Source organism: Cheilinus undulatus, linkage group 2 (assembly GCF_018320785.1).
Source record: "Cheilinus undulatus linkage group 2, ASM1832078v1, whole genome shotgun sequence".
NCBI classification, from domain to species: Eukaryota; Metazoa; Chordata; class Actinopteri; order Labriformes; family Labridae; genus Cheilinus; species Cheilinus undulatus.
In genome coordinates this window covers 52631175-52652736 of record NC_054866.1, presented here as the reverse complement: position 1 = coordinate 52652736, position 21562 = coordinate 52631175, and the positions used below count along the sequence as shown (strand labels likewise).

The window sequence follows — 21562 nt, the reverse complement described above, 5'->3', positions numbered from 1 at the left end:
CTACACTGCTGATTCTTACTAGACCTTAGCATAACCCGTACGCTGGGGCATGCAGTAGCAGACCCCAGGGTAGGGGTCTATGCTATTAAAACCCGAGTACTTAATTCTTTGTATCTTTAAATGTAGTATATTGCTTAGAACTACTGATAAATTTGTTAATAAAAGCATTTACAGTAGTGTAGGGGTGAGGAGGGTCTTCTCATTATAAAAAGACAAAGAAATGGTTCAGGAACGTGCTGCTCAGTGGGAGACTCTGGATTAGTTTTAGATTTCAGTGTTGACTTCAGGATTGAAAGTTGATCCTGCAGAGAGGAAACGCTTTAGTTTCACTGGTTTCTGTTTGAGGGACAATAACTGTGATTAACAGATTTACTCAAACCTGCAGAGACTCAGATGCTGAGCTAGACCGAGCTAAACGGACTGACCTTGATCTGAAACATCAGGAAGTCACTTCCTCTGTTCTTTACGATTAAATATTCTTCACAGAAAAGGACATCTTTTTTTGGAATTTGCAGCATACAGTGCTGTGATTAAATATCAGCATAGATTTGACCAAATGACCAGGTTTTTTTGTTTATTTATATTTATTTATGCATAGATTTGAATAAAATAGGTCAAATATAAAATTTGAAATAATTTCAAAATGTTGTGTTTTTAGAAGGCAACCCCCTCTCTGTGTCTTGCAACCCCCAAGGGGTCTCGACCCCCATGTCTAGAAGCATTGATCCAGAGGATAATACAAAACACAATACTGACTTTTATTCAGAAAAAGTTACCAGATTAATGTAGTTTAATAAAATCAAATAGTATAGATGGGATGTAGCGGAGATATACAAACTGGCAGAAAATAAGGACTGTAGTTTGAAATCAATATTTTGTTATAGCCTATTTAGAAAATGATTAAAATTACTTTACTGATGCAAGCATAATTATTTACTTTCTGCACAGGTAGGTTAAAAATGATGGTGATGTTTTTCAGCCAGGTGAGTCAGATCTGCAGGTAAACAAAACTATGCAATATGCATGAACAGCATATTCCATAAATACTGTTTTTATTTGAATATATTTTGCAGTATACAACAAACATTATCACAGATGTCAACATGTCAAAATATCTGTCAGAGTTAATCACCTCTAAAGTTCTGATTCTGATACCACTGATGATGATTTTGGCAGCATTTTTCTGCAGATATTAAGATTGAACCACATCTGGTGTACATCTGAAAAGTGAGGGACTAGGATCATGAAGGTAAAGCGTGCTCTGGTGTGAAACATGAACTGGTTTGAGTTCAGCTGTCTAACGGTGACACCTGCTGATCCAGTCGGTCACAGCTGCTCATTTTAGTGAGGATGTTTAAGCCCTCTATGTTTCTGTTCAAAGTTCACGCCTCAAATCGACAGGTGGAATAAGACGAATAAAGTAAGACTCATCTTGCACCAAAGTCAAGACAAAAGAAGTGAAAGTTTTATAACTAAACTGAGTTATTTTTTCATTTCACAAAGAACCAAGCCACTGAGGCTGTGGGCCTAAAGACATGGTAATCTGGAAATAAACATGGTGTATCCATTTCTAAATGCAGTCTTAAATCATGGAGTATTTCTGCCATTATTTCACTGCTAAAGGGTTAGGGTTAATAATACCCTGATCATCTTTTGTCTCATAGTAAATATACAAGAGTACATTTTACTCAAATTGAATAAATTCTACTCTGAAAAACAGAGCATGAGGTCTATTTGGAGTAAAATGTACTGTTTGCATAGTAATATTTTACTCTAAAAGTTTTTTCATTTAAATGATTATTATACACTCCAGTAGAAAAAAAACAACTCTAGAGTAAATGTACTCAATACAGAGTAATACATAACAATTTTACTCATAACAGAGCTGTATTATTCAGGAAAGTGTGTTAAATCATTTCAGAGCTGTGTATATATGGTATAGAAACAGTTTTCAGTCATGATAGATCTATTTCATCTCCATATAGAAATGGGAAAAGATTGAAATGAACTCTAGACAAGGACTCAGTAGTAGAGCACGAGACAAGGTAGTGAGGTTAAAGAAGTTTTTTTCACATCAACAACAGTGCAATAGTGGTTGGCAGAATTAATGGCAGAGAGATGGAGACACTGCAAAAAAGGGGAGAAAATGGAGTTAATCACTTGGACAAAAAAAAAAAAAAAAAACAATCACTGGAATATTTCTAGAGTGAAAGGTTGAAGAGGAGCCAGGTTACCTGACTAGCAGCTGTAGACCACAGGTGTGATAGTTTATCACCAGGTGAGGAGATCTTGATGGAGCTGAATTAAGACTTGGGTTGGTGTGTTTAAAGTTTTACTCCAGCAGAATTTACTCTGTTTTTACTACAACCCCGGTGACAGCTGGTAATAAAAACACTCATTTTACTGTTAAAGGTAGAATATCCGACATTTTACACTTAAATGTAATAAAAATCAAACATATGCTATATAAATGTTTTTCTGAGTACAGTATCAACACACTGAATTAAAACTTCGGTACCCTGTAGTTTTGTTTATATGGGATGTTTATAACCCTGTCCGGACCAGATTGGGGCGCTAACCCTCTCCTCCTAGAAGCGCCCCCAGGGGCAGCAGTGCTGCTGCAGGTAAATGTTTCACCCAAACAGCTGAGAGGAGTGTAAATGGCAGACTCCAGTCCGGAGCGGCCGACCGAAGGCCTGCCACCGGCTTCCCCTCCAACTAAAAAGCCTCGACATTAGTCTAGGAAATCCTCTGACAAAGCGAGAGGAAAAACTAGAGTTAATATCAGACTTGCTTTTCCTCAGTGGCGAGCCCTGCACGATGCTAAAAAGCTCTCGCATGACTCAGAACTGGCTTTGCTTCTCCTGGATGCGTAAGTAGGCGACATCTTTTCATTCATTGTGCGCATTGTCTCAACATTTGTCCAGTGTAGATTTATTGACACAGCACTATTCTTATGGTTGGACATTTAAACTGAGTGTTACAGCGCGGCTGAAATAAATGTGGGGTAAAAAATGAATGGAAGCTAGGCGTGCTAATGTTAGCCTGCTGCTAATCAATGGAGGCTGCAGACGGAGGTAGCTCTACTCAAATCAGGTAGTGTCTCAAAATATGTTTATCTCAAATCACCCAAGTCTTGTTTGAAGCTGATGTTTTCATCGTTAATTGATGCTATAACATAACCGGCCAAGATAAGAAGAGCTCGTGAAATAGTTTACTGCAGCTGAAAAAAGATACTAGCAGTAAAGGTTGCCTTGAACGTTACATATAAACTTGTATATGATCGTTGTTTAGGATCAACAGAAGCTAAAGTGGCGGAGCTGTGTCAAAAACTCCTCTTTGTTAACATTTTCAAGGCTGTGCTCTCCTACGACACCTAGTGGAAAAAAAATCGCATAGTCTACCTTTAAGTAAAATATTTGCAACTCTGACATAAAATTACTCCCCAGATTTTCTCGTGCAGTTTTCATTATAAGTGATCATATTATAAGTGATTAGCATTGAGTATAAAATGATTCAGTAAAAATCAATTAATTGTTAAATAAAAAAATAACAAATAAAGCTTTGAGCTTTTGAGTTTTCCCCAGGACTACAAATCCATTCATCCTCTGTTCATCCATCCATCCATCCATCCATCCATCATCCATCCACCCATCCATCCATCCACCCATCCATCCATCATCCATCCATCCATCCATCCATCCATTCATCTATCCACCCACCCATCCATCCATCATCCGTCATTCATATATCCATCCATCCATCCATCCATCCATCATCCATCCATCCATCCATCCACCCACCCATCCATCCATCATCCATCCATCCATCCATCCATCCATTCATCTATCCACCCACCCATCCATCCATCATCCGTCATCCATATATCCATCCATCCATCCATCCATCCATCATCCATTCATCATCCATCCATCCATTCATCATCCATCCATCCATCCATCCTTTATCCATCCATCCATCCATCATCCATTCATCATCCATCCATCCATTCATCATCCATCCATCATCCTTCATCCATCCATCCATCCATCCTTCATCCATCCATCCATCCATCCATCCATTCATCATCCATCCATCCATCCATCCTTCATCCATCCATCCATCCATCATCCATTCACCATCCATCCATCCATCCATCCTTCATCCATCCATCCATCCATCCATCATCCATTCTATCCATCCATCCATTCATCATCCATCCATCATCCATTCATCATCCATCCGTCCATCCATCCATCCATCCATCATCCATTCATCATCCATCCATCCATTCATCATCCATCCATCCATCCTTCATCCATCCATCCATCATCCTTCATCCATTCATCCATCCATCCATGCCTGTAGAAAGTATTGGATGTTTTACCCTTTTATTGATTTTATTAAACAAAACAAACAACAAAAAAAAAACTTCAATATCAAAGTGAAGTGCCAGCTTCCTCTTTGCTGCAAGCGGATATTCTCCCAAAAGCTCGGGGTCACTGTCTTCAAAAACCCACTGTAATCTTGATTTTATTCAACAAAATGACCAAAGATGACAATGGCAATTTTCATGCAAAATAACTCAAATGCAGTGTTCCAAATTATTATGCAAAACAGAGTTTGAAAACACTCAATTGCATTAGGAGGTATTTTTATATAAAATCCCAGTTATTTCAATCAAAACCATCTTTACAGATCCAGTTCCACATTAACATAGGAGCCCTTCTCTGATATCTCCTTAACAACTTTAAGTCCACGTTTAGTTTCCGCCTGTATTTCCTTTGAGGATGCCTGCTGTTTGGAGGTAGACTGCCCTCTGACCACGCTCATAGAGCTTTCTGTTAAAGATGCTCAACAGGTTCTCAGTAGGGTTAAAGGTCAGGGGATGATGGTGGACACACCAGGTTGTTTCTCCCTTTATGTCCACTTAAGCCAAGGCCTCAGTGATGTTTTTGCAGCATGGGATGGTGTGTTGTCTCACCTGAAAATGACTCCAATACTCCAGAAGGCACTGTTCTTCTTTTTATACCATTGCAGGAAACGGGCGGTTAGGAACTTCACATATTTAGCTGAGGTCATTTTGAGTCCTTCAGGCACCTCCTTGTAGACGTTGTTGGGACATGGTGGTCATCCACCAACCATCCAGTACTCCATCCTTCAGGACTATACAGTGTAGCACGGCATTCATCAGTGAATAAAACTGTTTGAAAATGAGTTTTCATATATTCCTGAGCCATTTGTTTTTCCTTGTGGGCATTGGGTAAGGGTGGTTGAAATACAGCTTTGCAAGCCTCTGGAGGATCCTGTATCCAGCAGCTTCAAATACCTGTTTGCTACAGTGGATTTTTCACAGTTGCTCCCCAAATACGATGAATTTTACTTGTAGAAACTTTTCTTTATACGCCTTTATCTGAACTAATTTGCACTCTGAATCACACACAAATCCTTTCAGAGTACGATATACTCCATTTTTCTGTAATATTCAGTGTTTTCATACCTTTTGCAAGATACTCCACTGCATAGATCTTTCTTTTTCCCCATATTGCATGAAACCTGTGACTCCTTTAGTACTTTCTCTTTAATTAGGCTAACCTGGCAAACTAAAGACCACACCTGTCCGAGATTGATGTCAGTGATGGAAACTGGCAAGAGAAGCAGCACAACTGAAAACCTTTAATTGAAAAACTAAAAATCAAATGTTTGTTAAATTGGATTTATATTTGCAGAATAACTTTGAAAACAGTGTGTTAGTACTACTGAAAGGGCTAAAAACGTTCTTTTAGTGGATTTAGATGACATAAGATTTACTAGGGGGCTTCACGGCTGTTGCCTCACAGCAAGAAGGCCCCTGGTCAGGGCTTTTCTGTGTAGAGTTTGCATGTTCTCCTCGTGCTCGCATGGGTTCTCCCCAGGTACTCCGGCTTCCTCCCATGGCACCTAAAACTCGCTCATTAGGTTAACTGGTGACTCTAGAGTGGCATGAGGGTGCCTGGTTGTCTGTCTCTCAGCCCTGGAATTGACTGGTGACCAGTCAACCAGGGTGTACCCCTCCTCTCACCCAATGACAGCTGGGATAGGCTCCAGCAACCCCAGACTCCCAACAGGGTTAAGCGGTATAGAAGATGGATGGATGGATAGATTTACTAGTAGTACTAGCAGCTATCTTTGGCCTTGCTAGTACTACTAGCTATACTTGTAGCTTTACTAGTAAGGTCACAAAATAGTACACAAATATTGGGCACTAGTTCTCAGAGAGGTGCACAACAATTGATATCAGCAATACCAATTAGCTGCTCAAATGGTGTCCCATAGGCCTGCTCACCCAAGAGCATGGTTTATAAATACCCAGCCTTATAATTAACCTTGTTGACGTTTTGATGCTTTACTTACAGGAGCGCTCCAGGACAGCTAAAACATTGATACTCAGCATGTGGCTCTGGAGCCACATGTGGCTCTTTTGGGAGGATTTGTGTCTCTTTTGTGTCTTAATTTGTAATACTATTATAGAAGGTCTTAGAAAAGGGAAACTTTTTGGCCATTTTCACCATTTTTGCCACTTTTCACCCATTTAAGCTACGGTTTGCCATTAAATACCACCTTTTACCCTTTTTTTGGCCATTTTGCAGCTTCTTTTTGCCACTTTTCCCAATTTTTTCACTTTTATCCCACTTTTGCCCTTTTTTTGCCACTTTTTGCCCATTTAAGCTACCTTTTGCCATTATATACCACTTGTTTTCTTTTTCCCAAATTTTTGGCTCTTCTTTTTGCCAATTTTTCCCCATATTTACCCTTTTTAAAAACATTTTTTGCCACTTTTTGCCCGTTTAAGCTACCTGTTGCCGGTAAATACCACTTGTTTCCTATTTTTTGCCCATTTCTGCCTCTCTTGACTGTTTTTGCCAATTTTAGTAACTTTTTACTCATTTTTTGGCCATTATTTTGCCACTCTTGGACCATTTTTTTGCCACCTTTAACTAATTTTTTTGTCACTTCTCACCCATTTTTGCTACTTTCTGACCATTTTTTCCACTTTTTCTCCCTATTTTCACCCCATTTCATGCACTTTTACTTTTTTTTTTAACCATTTTTGCCATCTTTAACTTATTTTAATGCTATTTCAAGCCGTTTTTGCAACTTTTCACCACTTAGATTGTGGCTCTTGCAAAAGGCATTTTTCAACAATTCGTCTCTTTGGTTGAGCAGGGTTGAGTAACACTGGCTAAGAGAGTTTTAAAGAGTTTTAAGGTTTAGGCCAGCTAAGAGTCTTAGAGAAGAGAGAGACCATCAGGAGGCTGATCGATCAATAAGAATATGTCTTTAATACCAGAAAGGACTGAAATAAAGGGCATGAATCATTTGTCATTAGAAAATTTCACATTTACTTTTTCCTGCTGTTGCATGTATACAACATCACTCTCAGTCTGGGTTAATATGTCCATCAGTTTGTTAGTGCAAGGATTAGTAGAACAAGCCCTCTCCTCTATCTGATGACATCATACTTCCTCTGAGGTTTTTAAACCAATCACTTGCTGCTGTTCTGTGCATTTTATGATGTCATCGTTCTGTGGGCAGGTAGAGGCGGTGAAGTCAAGGCCTGGGTCAGGTGTTGGGACTGGGTCCACGGTGGAGTCTGAAGGTGGATGGGGTTGTGTCTCAGGGACAGGATCTGATTGGATGGCAGTGCAGCCATGTGACATCTGCTGCATCTCAGCTTCCACGGTAGGTGGCACCCCTCTGTCCTCTACCTGTCCTGCTAACACGGTACATCCTGAACACCTCCTGCTGTGCTGGGACCCGTCCTCCCTGCATGTGCTCCTCTTCATCCGACCCCTACCTCTGGGCATGGCCTGCCTGTCTCTGCGGCTCTGATTGGCTGAAGCTCTCCTATTTCTGTGGCTATGATTAGCTTCACTTCCATGGTTGTGGATCTGGATCCTGTGCACTCTCTGCAGCGCCAGAGCGGCGAGGTCAGAGTGAGATGACGTGCTGTCAATCAACCTCCGGCCCAGAGCGAGTGGCCGTACGGGCAGCGCCAGCCTCAACCTCAGCCAGAAACGGGAGCGTGGGGCTTCAGATTGACTTCCTCGCCACGTGATGGAAGTGTTGGCGGCATGTCGTAGCTGGGCGACTTCCACACAAGGCAGTTTACTGACGGAGCGGTAGACCACGGTGATGATGGAGGCCTGCAGGCTGTGTTGGAGGTACAGACCCAGACGACACTCCAGCAGGCTGAAACTCTTCTCTGCCAGGAAGTTCGGACTGAGGACAAAGACGAGGCGGCGGCTTTTCTGCATCGAGAGCAGGACGGCCTCTGATTGGTCTGGCAGATGGAGAAGAGGAGGAGTCAAAACAGTGATTTCAGGTTTTTCACTTGCTTACAATAAAGCAGCACTCAAAGGTAAAATTTACAGAATTAAAAACACTTATGCAGATACACATTATAAGATAACCATGTCTATTAGTCTTATTAAACAAACCACAGTCTTACTGAAAAGGAGAGGAGCTGGACTGACATCAGTAACATACTGTAGCAGGTAGCTAAAACCTAGCCACATTCAGCTTGATTACTTGTAAACTGATATAACAGGTACATATATAACAGCTAGCTTCATTTAGCTTGTTTACATGCACATAGCAACAGCTTGAAAAATTTAGCATAATTACTCTTTAATGGGTGTAGCAGGAAGCTAACAGCTAGGTACGTTTAGCTTATTTACCATGTAATGGATGAAGCAGGTAGCTAACAGCTAGCCAAATTACCTTATCTACAAATGAATGGATGTAGTAGATAGCTAACAGCTAGCCACATTTAACTTTTTTACTAATGAAAGGATTAGCAGGTAGATAACAGCTACCAACATTTAGCTTATCAACTGATAAATGTTTGTGGCAGGTAGCTAACAGCTAGCTACATTTTGCTTTTTTCCAAATTAATGGTTGTAGCAGGCCGCTAACAGCTATCAACACTCTGTTTATCTACCGTTAAGGGGATCTAGCAGGTAGCTAACAGCTAGCCATATTTGGCTTATCTTCTGATGAAAGTATGTAGCAGGTAGATAACAGCTGCCAACATTTAGCTTATCAACTGATAAATGTTTGTGGCAGGTAGCTAACAGCTAGCCACATTTTGCCTCTTTACTTATAAATTGATGAAGCAGGAAGCTAACAGCTAGCCAAATTTAGCTTTTTTACTAATCAGCTGATGCTACAATGACATTTAGCAGGCATTTCTAGTCTGTCCTCTTTCATCCAAATAATAATAAATAAATAAATAATTTAAAGCCTAAGCATCCACATCTCTAAAGATCAGACGCATAAAAAGCAACACTATTCACCTTTTTTTACATAAACACCTTTCAATGGATTGACAGAAAACATTTTATACCTATTACACATGTTGCCTATAAATGGATGTACCAGCTCGCTAGCATCTATATAACAGCTAACCAGATGTGGCTTTTTTTCTTTTACTCATAAACTGATGTAACAGAAAATAATATCTTAGTTGATGGCAATATGGAATATAAACTTTGTTTTAAAATATAAATGGACAAATTTGCATGGTGGGGTTTTCAAAATGATGAAAATGTTACTCATGATTACAAAATAAAGGGATTAAACACAATTTTAAACTGTTTAAACATAAAAGTGATAACTTGTTCTCAGCTCTTTGTTCACACTGACGGCAGGTTGATCTCTTCAGTTGGTTTTGATTAGACTACTGTTTCTACTTAGTGCCAGGTAGGTTTTGATGGCTGTTTTCCCATAATAAATGAAATCATCATTTAAAACTGACTTTTATATTCACTCTGGTTAATTTTGTTTATAAAAAAAAATGTTTGATAATCTTTAACATGAAAGTGGGACAAATTATGTAAAAAATAAGAAATCAGGATGAGAGAAAACACTGTAGACATTCACTGATTGCTGCTTCAGTAAAGTCTGGCTTTTTCAGCCATTGAGGCCATAAAGGAATAACATTTCAGATTTGTTGACATGATGTTTTGGTGATGCAGCAGTAACATATAATCCAACAAACTCTTAGTCAGAAAAGGGTGTTAAAATAATTCTTGAGATAATTTGTGGACAGAATAAGTAAAGTATAAAAGCCTCCTGGAAAACATCATGATTTTTGGTAAACATTTTGAATACCAATGGATTATATGCTTTAACTACATGTTGGTGTGTTTGTGCAAATGGAAGAAATGAAAAAAAAAAAAACACTTAACAAATGATAATGCATTTTATTTAAAAATTATGAAAAAATAACATAATTAAATGATGACAAAGTGCAGGATGCATGATATTAATAACATTGCCCTTTTAAATGGGTTGGAGATGATGAAAAGCTTTTTTGAAAAAAAAATATATGGCTTGACATAATTTATCTAAAATCTGTCAAAATTAGGAATACAAAAATAAAGGCTTAAAATAGTGTAGAAATGGCTACATTTTAAATTAATATTCAGTATATGTAATCCTTAAGAAAATTTTGCTTGAAATATTACAATTTATCATTGTAAAAATATTAAAAGCTCTTACAATAAACTGTAAATTTCCCTCTATGCAGATGACACGAAACTGTTCTTCTCTAACACTCATTCATGATCCCCTGAGAAGAAATCTCACTGGACTAAGTATTTCTTTGGTGCAGCTTCCAGTGCCATCAACAAGTTAAAAAAAAAAAAAACTTCTTGGTAAAAATCTTGAGAAAGTAATCAGACGCCCTTCATTTTTCTTTATCAGTTTTGTTCTGTGCTGCCTGACAATACAGTAGAAAAAAATCTATTCTCAATCTACACTGAATTTTAGAAATTTTTTGCAAATGTATGAAAAATTACAAAAAAATCACTTTTTAAAACCTTTTAAAAAAAAAACAACAACAACAACAAAAACCCTTGAATTTAGCTCAGGTTTCTCCAATTTCTCTTGGTTGTTGCCGAGATGTTTCTACATCTTAATTCAGGGATGCCAAACTCAATCAGCATGGGCTGGATTCTGGATTCAGGTCTAACCTGAGGGCCTAACAGGGTCACCTTTTTAACCATAAACTGACAACCTCATTTCACCAGAAATAAAATAGGAAAAAAAATCTTAGCACTGATGATAAATGATTCTGACATTAAAAAAGTTAAAAAGATAAGTTTAAAAGCTCAAAATCTGAGAAAAGTCAAACTAAGGGATTATGAAGTAAAAGTTAGGAGTTCAAAATATGAAAAAGTAAAAAAAAAAAAGGTCAAAATATGACTTAAAATTCAAAATTATGAACCTAAAAGCTCAAAATATTATATGAGAGGTCAAAATTATGAGTTGAAATACTCAAAGTACAAAATTAAAAGTAAAAAACTTAAGTTTGAGTCCTAATTGTGAGATGTAAAATTAAAAATCTGAAATCAAAACATTTTCTTTTCCCACATTCCTGACTTTTTATCTAATCATTTTTACTCCATCAGATTTTGTGACCTAACAAGGATATCTTAAATCATCAAGGATAAGTTCACATTTTTATACTTGAGGAAATCTGCAGACCTCAGACAGATTGGCCAGTTATAACAGAAATATAAGATCATCTGTTATTTATCTTTATGGATTTGTCTTGTGCTGTGTTTTTAATGCTATTTGATTTTTTGTAAAGCACTTTGATCACCTGTGGGGTATTGTAAAGGGCTATATAAATAAAGTACATTTACATCTTGTGGGCTGGATTTGGCCCCCAGGCCTTGAGTTTGACACCCCTGCCTTAATTGGAGTCCACCTGTGGTCAATTAAACTGATTGGCAGACTGGCTAGATGGGAGCCTCAGCTCAGTGCAAAACTCATGAAAGCCCGCTTGGAGTTTGCAAAACTCACTATGTGAAAGTGGGCTTTTGTGTGTTTCGCACTAATGAATACTTGTGTCAATGGGATTTTCCAGTTTTTTTTTTTTTTTTTTTTATACATTTGAAACAATTTCTACAATTCAGTTTTCACTCTGTAATTATGTGATACTAAGTGTAGATAAACGAGAAAAATAAATATTTATTTTCCACTGTTACATCAGGCTGCAACACAAGAAAAATAGATATGGTCTGAATACTTTCTGATTTCACTGAATTTTAGCCTTAGCAGTCAATTTTTCAAATTTATGCTAATACTAAAAATAAATGCAAGAATGTGAAACATTTTGGGCCATGTCAACAGCCAGCTGTTTTGGCAGTGCTTGTTTTCAGTTAAAAAACTGATGCCATCCAAAGTTTTCTGCAATCAGCAACCAGAGCATTTAAGAGGCCCTTAGTGTCAGCTGTTTGTAATTGCTACACTCACAGCAACGGTAGAAACTGACTTGTCAGAAATCAGACTTGTCCTTATGAAGGTTAAGTTTCCAGGACTACAACTGCAGCAAATTTCCAGGACAGGATTCCTGTACATGATTGGTTCAAAGTTTTTCAGTGGCCCTAATCCTCTTCCGTAATCCTAGACTTGGCCTTGATCGTTCTTCATGATTACAAACAACATGAATTGATTTCGGAGCTGAAGGATCCTGATACGTCAGATAAGGTACTAAACATGCTTATTTGACCTCAGCATCAGTGGTTCAGTGCTTTTTAAAATTCTCTCATAAAATGTATTTTATCAGAAGCATTTGTCAGTCACCATTTATAAATACCATTAACCTCACAAAAGGCTAAGATCAGCCATAAAAGATTTAGCTTTGAGTTAGTTTCAGTCTTCAGAGTCCTGAGAGAATACATGCCAAAAACTGGACTCTGTAATTCCCTCCAGCGCCATCATCAGGTCTTTGAATATTTCTCTGAACGGAAACCTGATGAAGCTTCTCTTCTGTTTAGCTGTGCTCTCCAGTCTGAAGAACATCCTCTTCTAACACTTGTAAACATGTCTCTGAGCCGTATATGACAGTCATACTGCAGAGTTGAAGACCCTCTGAGGCTCTTTGACCTTGTCGGTGATGAGTCCTGACTGTGAGTTTGTGCTGTTCTGACTGATCAGCCTCATCAGAGCCCCCTCCGTACTTCCCCCCCCCTCCTCCCCACTGCTCAACCTCCTCACGGGTAACTCCACCCTCAGCCTCTTCCAGAAACGAGACGTCAGCTCCTTCGATTTGTCGCCCTGCCATCGGACCAGCGCTAGAGCCACCCGGGCCCTCCTCAGCTCCCTGACCCAGACCTGCCTCTGGACCTGCTTGTACTGGACCAGGATCACCCGCAGGTGCCCGCCCCGAGCCATGCCGTCAATGCCAGCCTTCAGCTCCAGCAGAGCCTGGGAGCCCTGAGAGGCGTATCCAGGGCTAATAACCACCAGGACGCGGCGGCTACGAGCCACGAAACTCAGAGTCTCATCTGTGATGGCTGCAGAGAGAGAGGAGGGATAATGAAGGATGGATGATGATGATGGATGGATGGATGAAGAGTGCTTCTACATGTGGAGGTTTATTTTCTGTTCAACTTTACCTCTGATCTACAGAAGTACAAGGATGAAGAGAGAAGGAAGTGTAGCAAGAATGTTAGAAAATCTAACAGCAGACATTCAGCAGCATGAAAGAGGAAGAGTTGCAGTGATATAAGAGGAGTGAGCAGGAGAAGAAGCTTAAATACAAAGCTGTGACAAGATTTCAGTCCCATAAGAGACATTAAAACTTTCTTTCTTCTATTTTAACATATTTTGTTGTATCAATTTCACAGTTGGGATTCCACAGATGATATTTCAAAGAAACTCACAGGATACAACAGAAATTAAGGAGAAAAACAAGTGTAGTGGATGGTCAACACCATCAACTGGCTGCTCTGATGTGTATTTTTTTTTTTTTTCTTGAAAAACAGAACAGTTATCCTGTATCTACTGTGGTATGTCTTTCTACTACAAAAAGCTGGTGTCATTGCCATTATTCCACATGCTGGTCTTATTTTCAAATATTCATCTTGACACTCTGACACAGTTGTTTATGTTCGTAGCCATGTTTGTGAGCTGTTAAAGTAAGAAACCTCCAGTTGATGAGGTGTCACTTCTGCTTGCTCTCCTTGGCAGTTTTGAGGAGGAGGTAGTCCAGTTAGGAGTCTTGAAAATCAAACATGTTAATTATCAAATAGGGGTGCTCTATATTGTCAGAGTATTATCAATATTGAAAACATAGGATTTTAATTATTTTTTATCAGTATCTGCAGATATGAAAATAAAAAAGTATATGTCTGCAAATATATACAACCTATGTAAGCTGTAAATATTGTCCTATATCAGCTGTAAATAATATCCTATATCATAGTAAATCAGTTCATAACAGCTGTGTATATTTGGCTAAATCAGCTGTAAATGTCAACTAATACAAACTGTAAATCTCGGCTGTAAATATTGTCCTATATCAGCTGTAAATATTGTCCTATATAATAGTAAATCAGTTTATAACAGCTGTGTATATTTAGCTAAATCAGCTATAAATGTCAACTAATACAAGCTATTAATATTGGCTGTAAATATTTGTATCAGCTGTAAATATCGGCCTTTATCAGCTGTAACTATTGGCTAAAACCAGATGTAAACATTTGCTATTATCAGCTGTAAATATTGGCTAATAACAGTTGTAAATCTTGGCTGAAATCATATGTAAATATTGGCTAATATCAACTGTAAATATTGGCTAATATCAACTATAAATATTGGCTAATATCAACTGTAAATATTGACTAATTTCAGCTGTTAATATTGGCTAATTTCAGCTGGCTGTTAATATTGGCCTATATCAGCAGTTAGTATAGGCTTATATCAACTGTAAATATTGGCTAATAACAGCTGTAAATCTTGACTGAAATCATATGTAAATATTGGCTCATATCAGCTGTAAATATTGGCTAATATAAGCTGTAAATATTGGCTAATATCAGCTGTAAACATTGGCTAATATCAGCTGTAAATTTCAGTTTATATCAGCTGTAAAAATTGGCCTATATCAGCTTTAACTATCGGCTAATATCAGCTGGAAATATTGGCTAAAATCAGATGTAAATGTTTGCCTATATCAGCAGTAAGTATAGGCTTATATCAACTGTAAATATTGGTTAATATCAGCTGAAAATATTGGCTAATTTCAGCTGGCTGTTAATATTGGCCTATATCAGCAGTAAGTATAGGCTTCTATCAGCTGTAAATATTGTCCTATTTCAGCTTGAGCACTTAAGTTGTTGCATTGGTAGAAGTACTATGTGAAAGAAGAGAGGCATGTTTTAGGGAGTGCTAGTGTTAGCAAGAGACAGACGGAGCAAAAAGGCTTCAGTGTTGAGATGTAAACAGAAAAGATCATAAATCTAAGAAGCAGAACCAGTGGAAGAATGACCACAGAATAAAGCTGATATCTAACACAAAATCAGACTCTGTACATACATTTAAATGTTATTATTTTATTATGTTTGTGTGTTTTTACTAACTATGCTTCAGTCTAACCGTGTGTTGAGTGTTTGGCCTGATATTGACAGTAGGTGGTGCTGTACTTTGAGTGTATACTCACTCCCTCCTGGCAGACTGTCTCTGTCAAAGATGCACACAGAGTATCCCAGCTCGTTCTCCAGAACGCTCCGCAATGTCGACATGACAAACTGTTCCTCTTCACTGTTTCTGGCGTACGAGATGTACACGTCATACTCCTTATCATCTGCACACAAACAGAGTTATTGATTAAAGATAGAAGGCTTTACGTTTTTATCTGTGTGGATAAAATCAGGTCTATATTCACTGACATAAACATAAAAACTCCCACAATCTGATGTGACTCATAAAGCGCGTGCAGCTCCTTCCTGTTGGGCTTTTTGTGGTTATTTTATCTCATTCTGTGAAATAACCTGCCCTACGTCTTCTTGCTGTTAAACTCATAGTCACTTTTATATTTAATAAATCAACAGAAAATACTTGCTGTCTGCATTTTTGGAACTAAAATGATACACCAGGGAGGTCAGGTGGGCTTGAAAGAACTATTTGGTGCACTTCTGTAGGGGTGCCAAGCTTCCCTATCTGTCCCAAAACAATGGAGCCACACACAACAGTGGGTCTGCACATACCCTTTACAGAGAGGCGTGCCCGTACAGATCATGTCCAGCCAATTTACATCACCACAGGTGGACTCTAATCAAGGTGTAGAAACACCTCAGCAACGATCCAGAATAATGAGAGGAGACTGAGCTAAATTTACGGTTGTTTCATAGGGTCTAAATATTTGTGCAAAATCTTCTGCTGCAGGATAACCAAATCTGCCAAAGAAATTCAAAATCATTTCTGTATTTACACACCATTTGACCCAAAGTAATCTAACATTGCACCTCGATATGGAAACTCCAGGATGGCCCTTTAAAAAATAAGCGTTGAGTAAAACTTTACGATCTCTTTTTAAGTTCCCCTGGCATGCAGAAGGAGCACGGTGCAGTGATATCTTTGTGTCTTCAGGAGTTAAAAGCTCTGCCATAAAATCTGAGGTGAAATGCTTCATCTGGCACTCGTTCTCCAACCGTCCTCATGGTCAAACAGAATTTTTGGGGGTTGATTGAAAAAATCTGGCAGCTTGACTGAAGAATTTACACTTTCTTTAGTTCCAGTGCTACGAGGTTTAATAATCAAAATGCTCTGACTGCAGCCAGATACAAAGCATCATCGTTAAAGCAGGAAAAATTTAGTATCAGGATATAAAAAGGGAGGCTGTGAAGGTGAGATGGCAGATTTTTAGTTATCTGGCAGAAAAGAAGCGGCAGTTTATTAACTATACTTTACAATGTTTGTCTATCAAAGAAAAGGTCCAACTTTATGTTCACACCTGCATCAGAGAGCGAGTTCGGCAGCTTTAAGGCCAAAATAAAAGCATCAGTTAAAGTAAAAACTGCATCAAACAACCATATGGATACATGGTTACGACATTTGATTTTTATGTTCTGAGACAAACTTGAAGGTGCTCACCTGTGTGTCGCTCGTCGGTGCCGAACCAGGACCGATAGAGCAGCAGCAGTTCGAGCCAGAAGACGTGATAAACCACGAAGAGAAGCAGCATCAAGACCAGAGTGATGCCGAGACCGCAGCCCAGCTCCACCGATGGCAGTGACACTAAACAACACACGTTATATAGGTTTAACACCAGTATTCTCTGATGGCATCCTCAGACATCAACAGTGACTCTCTTCGGACTCATGTTGTTGGTTTTTAATGAGATAGTTTCAGCCGTCCACCAATCAAGTACGCTTCAGTTGGGTCATGTTAGTGTGCAGATAGCTGGCAAATCTGAGCTGTGGCTCCTTTCCCTATCTTCTCTCTTCACTGTCCCGTCCTCCTCATGTAAATGCATAAACCCTCAAAAACTTATTGCAAAGCGTTAGATCAGGCAGGCCCCGGAGTCAAGCACTGCCATATAATTGAGATCAGCTGATCTCAGGTAGGCACTCATCGGCTAAATCACTCTAAGGGCGTGATTAGCTAACCACACTCACACAGTCATATAAGCCTGCTTCTTTTCTGCTCTCTCTGCAAGCCCCTTTTTGCAACCCTCCTCCACCCCAGCTTCTCCATTATGCTACAGACTTCATAAGTGTCAGCTGAAAACAGCCGTCATTCAAATTAAACACCCCAATAAGCCAGCCTCGCCCTCAGAGTTTACAACGCAGAAATACTTAAAAACTACCTGCTCCCTTTATTATGGTTTAAGTCTCCAGGTCAGAGAAGTAATGGAAATTAGCCTGAACAGCGTTGTTGTGGAAAAATGAACCCCAGCTGTCAGTAGAATATCTAATTTATGTATCCATGATAATAACTTGTACATGATAGATATAATTTTTTTATGTGTAGTTTACAATAATATCAGTATTTTTAAAAATGTGGTCAGCTCTATTTCAGGATTTTTTAAGTTGGGTTGTATGAGGTACTTGGCTATAGTAGTGGCATTAGTCTCCAGTGATTTCTGTGAAAGTTGATCCTGTGGTTATAAAGAGCTCAGAGAGATCTGTGGCATAGTGGCTGTAGATAGGAACATTTTATCCCTGCAGCTTAATGAGTTTTACGTAAAAATGGGCCAAGAAAATATGTTGGCTTGCCTGCACGCTGTGTCGAAAATGTACACAGCACTTTATTTCTCCCCAAACCCCCCCCCCCCCCCCGTGTCAGGCACTAATCTATGATGCAGCTTTCACCATTTTGTCTCCTTCAGCCATGCACTGATATCCTCTGATCAGCGGTGTGGGTCTGCGGGCTTCCACAGAAACACCAAGATAGAACAAAGATGATATGAGCGATTTTGACTTGAGTGATGATGATGTGCCGTTTACTGTGGGCACGAGAGGATATTTGTGTGAACAGGAGTACACCGAAGAAGAACTTCTACAGATGGAGAGTCAGTGTGTTCGGTGTGTCTTACATGAATAACAACTGTCTATCATGAACACGATCAGTAGAATCCCACTCACTGTAGGACAGGAGACATCTAAACACCCATGCTCGAGAGCATTATGGGACGCTCTGCCCACACATCCCCCCAGAATTTAAAAGAACAGGAGACCAGAGTTGAACTAACACTGGCGTATCAGCACAGTCAAATAAGTCCAACACCAAAGATCATTTCTGTCTGAATGGAGTTAAAATCACACTTTGGGGGTTAAAATCAACTCTGAAATGTTTAACCCCGAGAATTCAACACTCCTGTTTAGTTAAAACTTAAGTAGAAATAAAAGCACTGATTTTAAAATGTTCTCAAAAAAGTACCCAAGAAAACTACTCGATTATATTACCGGGGTAAATCTTAGAAATTACTTTCCACCCCTGTTTCAGAAGTATGACCCTTGTCTCTGACAGGCAGAGGTTAGATTGTTTTCTCACCTTCCTCCTCCAGCTGGGCTCTGCGGGTGCTGAAGCCTTTCCCATTCTTCACCGAGCAGTTAAACTCTCTGTTCAGGTCTTCAGCCTGGAAATTTTTGATCACCAGGATGCTCTCCTCTGTCTGCTCCCCGTAGTCGTAATTCACCTGGCTGTAAACAAAGACGAAATAAAAACACACCCAGTCTCAGCAGTTTACTGGAGCATCTACACATGAAGATTTACTTCTGATCATTTCTGCAGTCAACCATGTCTATAAGTTTTAAATTAAACGATTCTAGTACAGCATCAAACACTGAAGTCAGGGGGTGACCCGCAAATTATCAGAGATCCACAGGTGATCCTAATCCTGAATATTACAGTGTCTCTAAAGTATTCTCTCCCTTGGATGTTTTACCCTTTTATTGATTTTATAAATCAGTCATGGTCAATATAATTTTGTTTTCTGGAAAAAATGCCCTTAAAATGTCAAAGTGAAAACAGATTTCTACACAGTTATGTCAACCAAATTTACATATGGAATATTAAATAAGTGACTGGATCAATATTCACAGCCAGTAAAGCAGGGTTCCTAAAGTGGGTGGGTGGTGGTGGTGGTGGGGAGGGGGTCACAGGATGTTTTCAATTAAACAAAGAGAAATTTCATATAAATTGAAATCATACATTTTAAATATTATTTTGAAAAATATTGTTAAAATGGGTTCAAAATAAAATCAACGTTTAGTTAATAAGAGCTATCTTAATAATAATATTATTAATAATAAAAAAATAATATCATCAATTATTATGATTAGAATTATCATTATACGTGTTATATTTTTATAATCATTATTATTATTATTAGAATTATTATCATTTTAACTATTATAATATTATTATCATTATTATTATTATAAATATAATAATAATAATGATATTATTGGTGATAATTTTATTATTATAAATATTATTATATCACTATTCTGATTTATATTATATAATTATTATTATTATTACCATAATTATTTTGTAACTATTATAATTATAAAACTTCATTTCTATTATCGCCTTTATGTTAAACAGCTCTCTCTTCACCACGATCATTTTGCTAATGCTAGTATTACAGTGATCAATGCTTCACCTTTTACCATCACTCTTACATCTACAATCATTAATTAAACAGTTATCATTAAATACAAGAGCAATACAACCTCACTGCTATGATAAATTAACACTGGTCTTTACTATAAAATAAATGAAGAAGACTGGTCTATTATAACAGGGTATAGTCTTTATTATAATATAAATGATTAACACTGGTCTATTATAACAGGGTATAATCTTTATTATAATATAAATGATTAACACTGGTCTATTATAACAGGGTATAATCTTTATTATAATATAAATGATTAACACTGGTCTATTATAACAGGGTATAGTCTTTATTATAATATAAATGATTAACACTAGTCTATTATAACAGGGTATAGTTTTTATTATAATATAAATGATTAACACTGGTCTATTATAACAGGGTATAGTCTTTATTATAATATAAATGATTAACACTGGTCTATTATAACAGGGTATAGTTTTTATTATAATATAAATGATTAACATGGTCTATTACAACAGGGTATAGTTTTTATTATAATATAAATGATTAACACTGGTCTATTACAACAGGGTATAGTTTTTATTATAATGTAAATGATTAACACTGGTCTATTACAACAGGGTATAGTAAATTATTATACTATTATATATTATAAATTATTAAGACTGGTCTATTATATCAGGCCACATCACAGAGGGCTGTCTAGACCTTGTAAAGTATCTTACGATAACTTCTGTTATGAACTGGTGCTGATCAGTGATTGATCTTATTCTATTTTCTTTTCTTTAACTGTTTTTATGTGGTCTTTATGCATGTTTAAATGAAACAATCAATCGGTTAATAATAATTCTCTTCAGTGTAATTTCTTATTTTTCTGCTGATGACAGGCTGAGTGTTTTTTTTATAAATACAGATAATAAAATGTCCTTCCTACCTGTTGATTTTAGAGAATCTCTGATGATCAGGGAGTTCATCCAGCTTCTTCCCATCGACCGTCCACCAAATGTCCCAGGGTGACTCGTGGTAAGGGAACAGACCTCTGCAGGCCAATTGCACCTTGGTGTCTGATGAGAGAGATCAATATTTACATCAGTGATGGTGGCAGGTTCAGCTGCCCTGGCCTGTTGAGGTGCTGACAAACATTAAACCAAAGCAGCTGCTAAAAATGTCCACAGTCTGCAATGACAGTAGGAAACCTCCCTGAAGGGCCCCCATCTTACAGCACTCACTCTTAGCTCTGCTCAGTCACATGTTTGATTGTGTGATAACCTGAGACTGTCACTGACCGGCAAAGAAGGAGGATGAAGAGGAAGTATTCGTCAGTGAGGATAGAGGAGAGTAAAACAGCTGTAGGTAGAGCCCATGATGAAGATTAAATATGAGGGTAAATAACTGAACGCTGCTGCTTCCCCATTGGAGAGAAACTTCGGAATACAATTCTTTCTGCAGGTGATACACAACTGTATTTGAACTAGAGATCCTCCTGTGTATGTTTTATCTCTCCTCACTGACAGCCTGTATTTCTCTGCAGTGATTTCATGACTCTTCTCACTATTTTTAGTAATTTTAAGTTTCTTTGTAGCTACCATGCCTGCTGGTGGCCTTTGTAGTCCTCTGGTTTTCCTTATTATCTCT

The 21562-nt window shown here is 38.1% G+C and overlaps 2 protein-coding genes across 3 annotated transcripts in view; both read right to left on the bottom strand.

Annotated features, from left to right (window-relative positions):
• Nucleotides 1-7456: 7456 nt before the first annotated feature.
• Nucleotides 7457-9399, bottom strand: LOC121517203. Its single transcript, XM_041798778.1, has 2 exons — nt 9396-9399; nt 7457-8377 (listed from the first exon to the last, which is right to left on the bottom strand). The coding sequence occupies exons 1-2, from the start codon at nt 9397-9399 to the stop codon at nt 7497-7499; spliced, it is 885 nt and encodes a 294-aa protein (XP_041654712.1). The 3' UTR covers nt 7457-7496.
• A 1248-nt stretch (nt 9400-10647) lies between these two features.
• Nucleotides 10648-21562, bottom strand: part of LOC121522567 (interleukin-1 receptor accessory protein-like) — a 45716-nt gene continuing 34801 nt past the window's right edge. For both annotated transcript variants that reach the window (XM_041807101.1, XM_041807107.1), the window contains 5 exons: nt 20862-20991; nt 18832-18980; nt 16930-17073; nt 15497-15640; nt 10648-13349 (listed from right to left, as the gene is read on the bottom strand). In XM_041807101.1, the coding sequence (XP_041663035.1) occupies nt 12901-13349; nt 15497-15640; nt 16930-17073; nt 18832-18980; nt 20862-20991 (1016 nt within the window). In that variant the 3' untranslated portion in view covers nt 10648-12900. The remainder of the gene's footprint in view (nt 13350-15496; nt 15641-16929; nt 17074-18831; nt 18981-20861; nt 20992-21562) is intronic.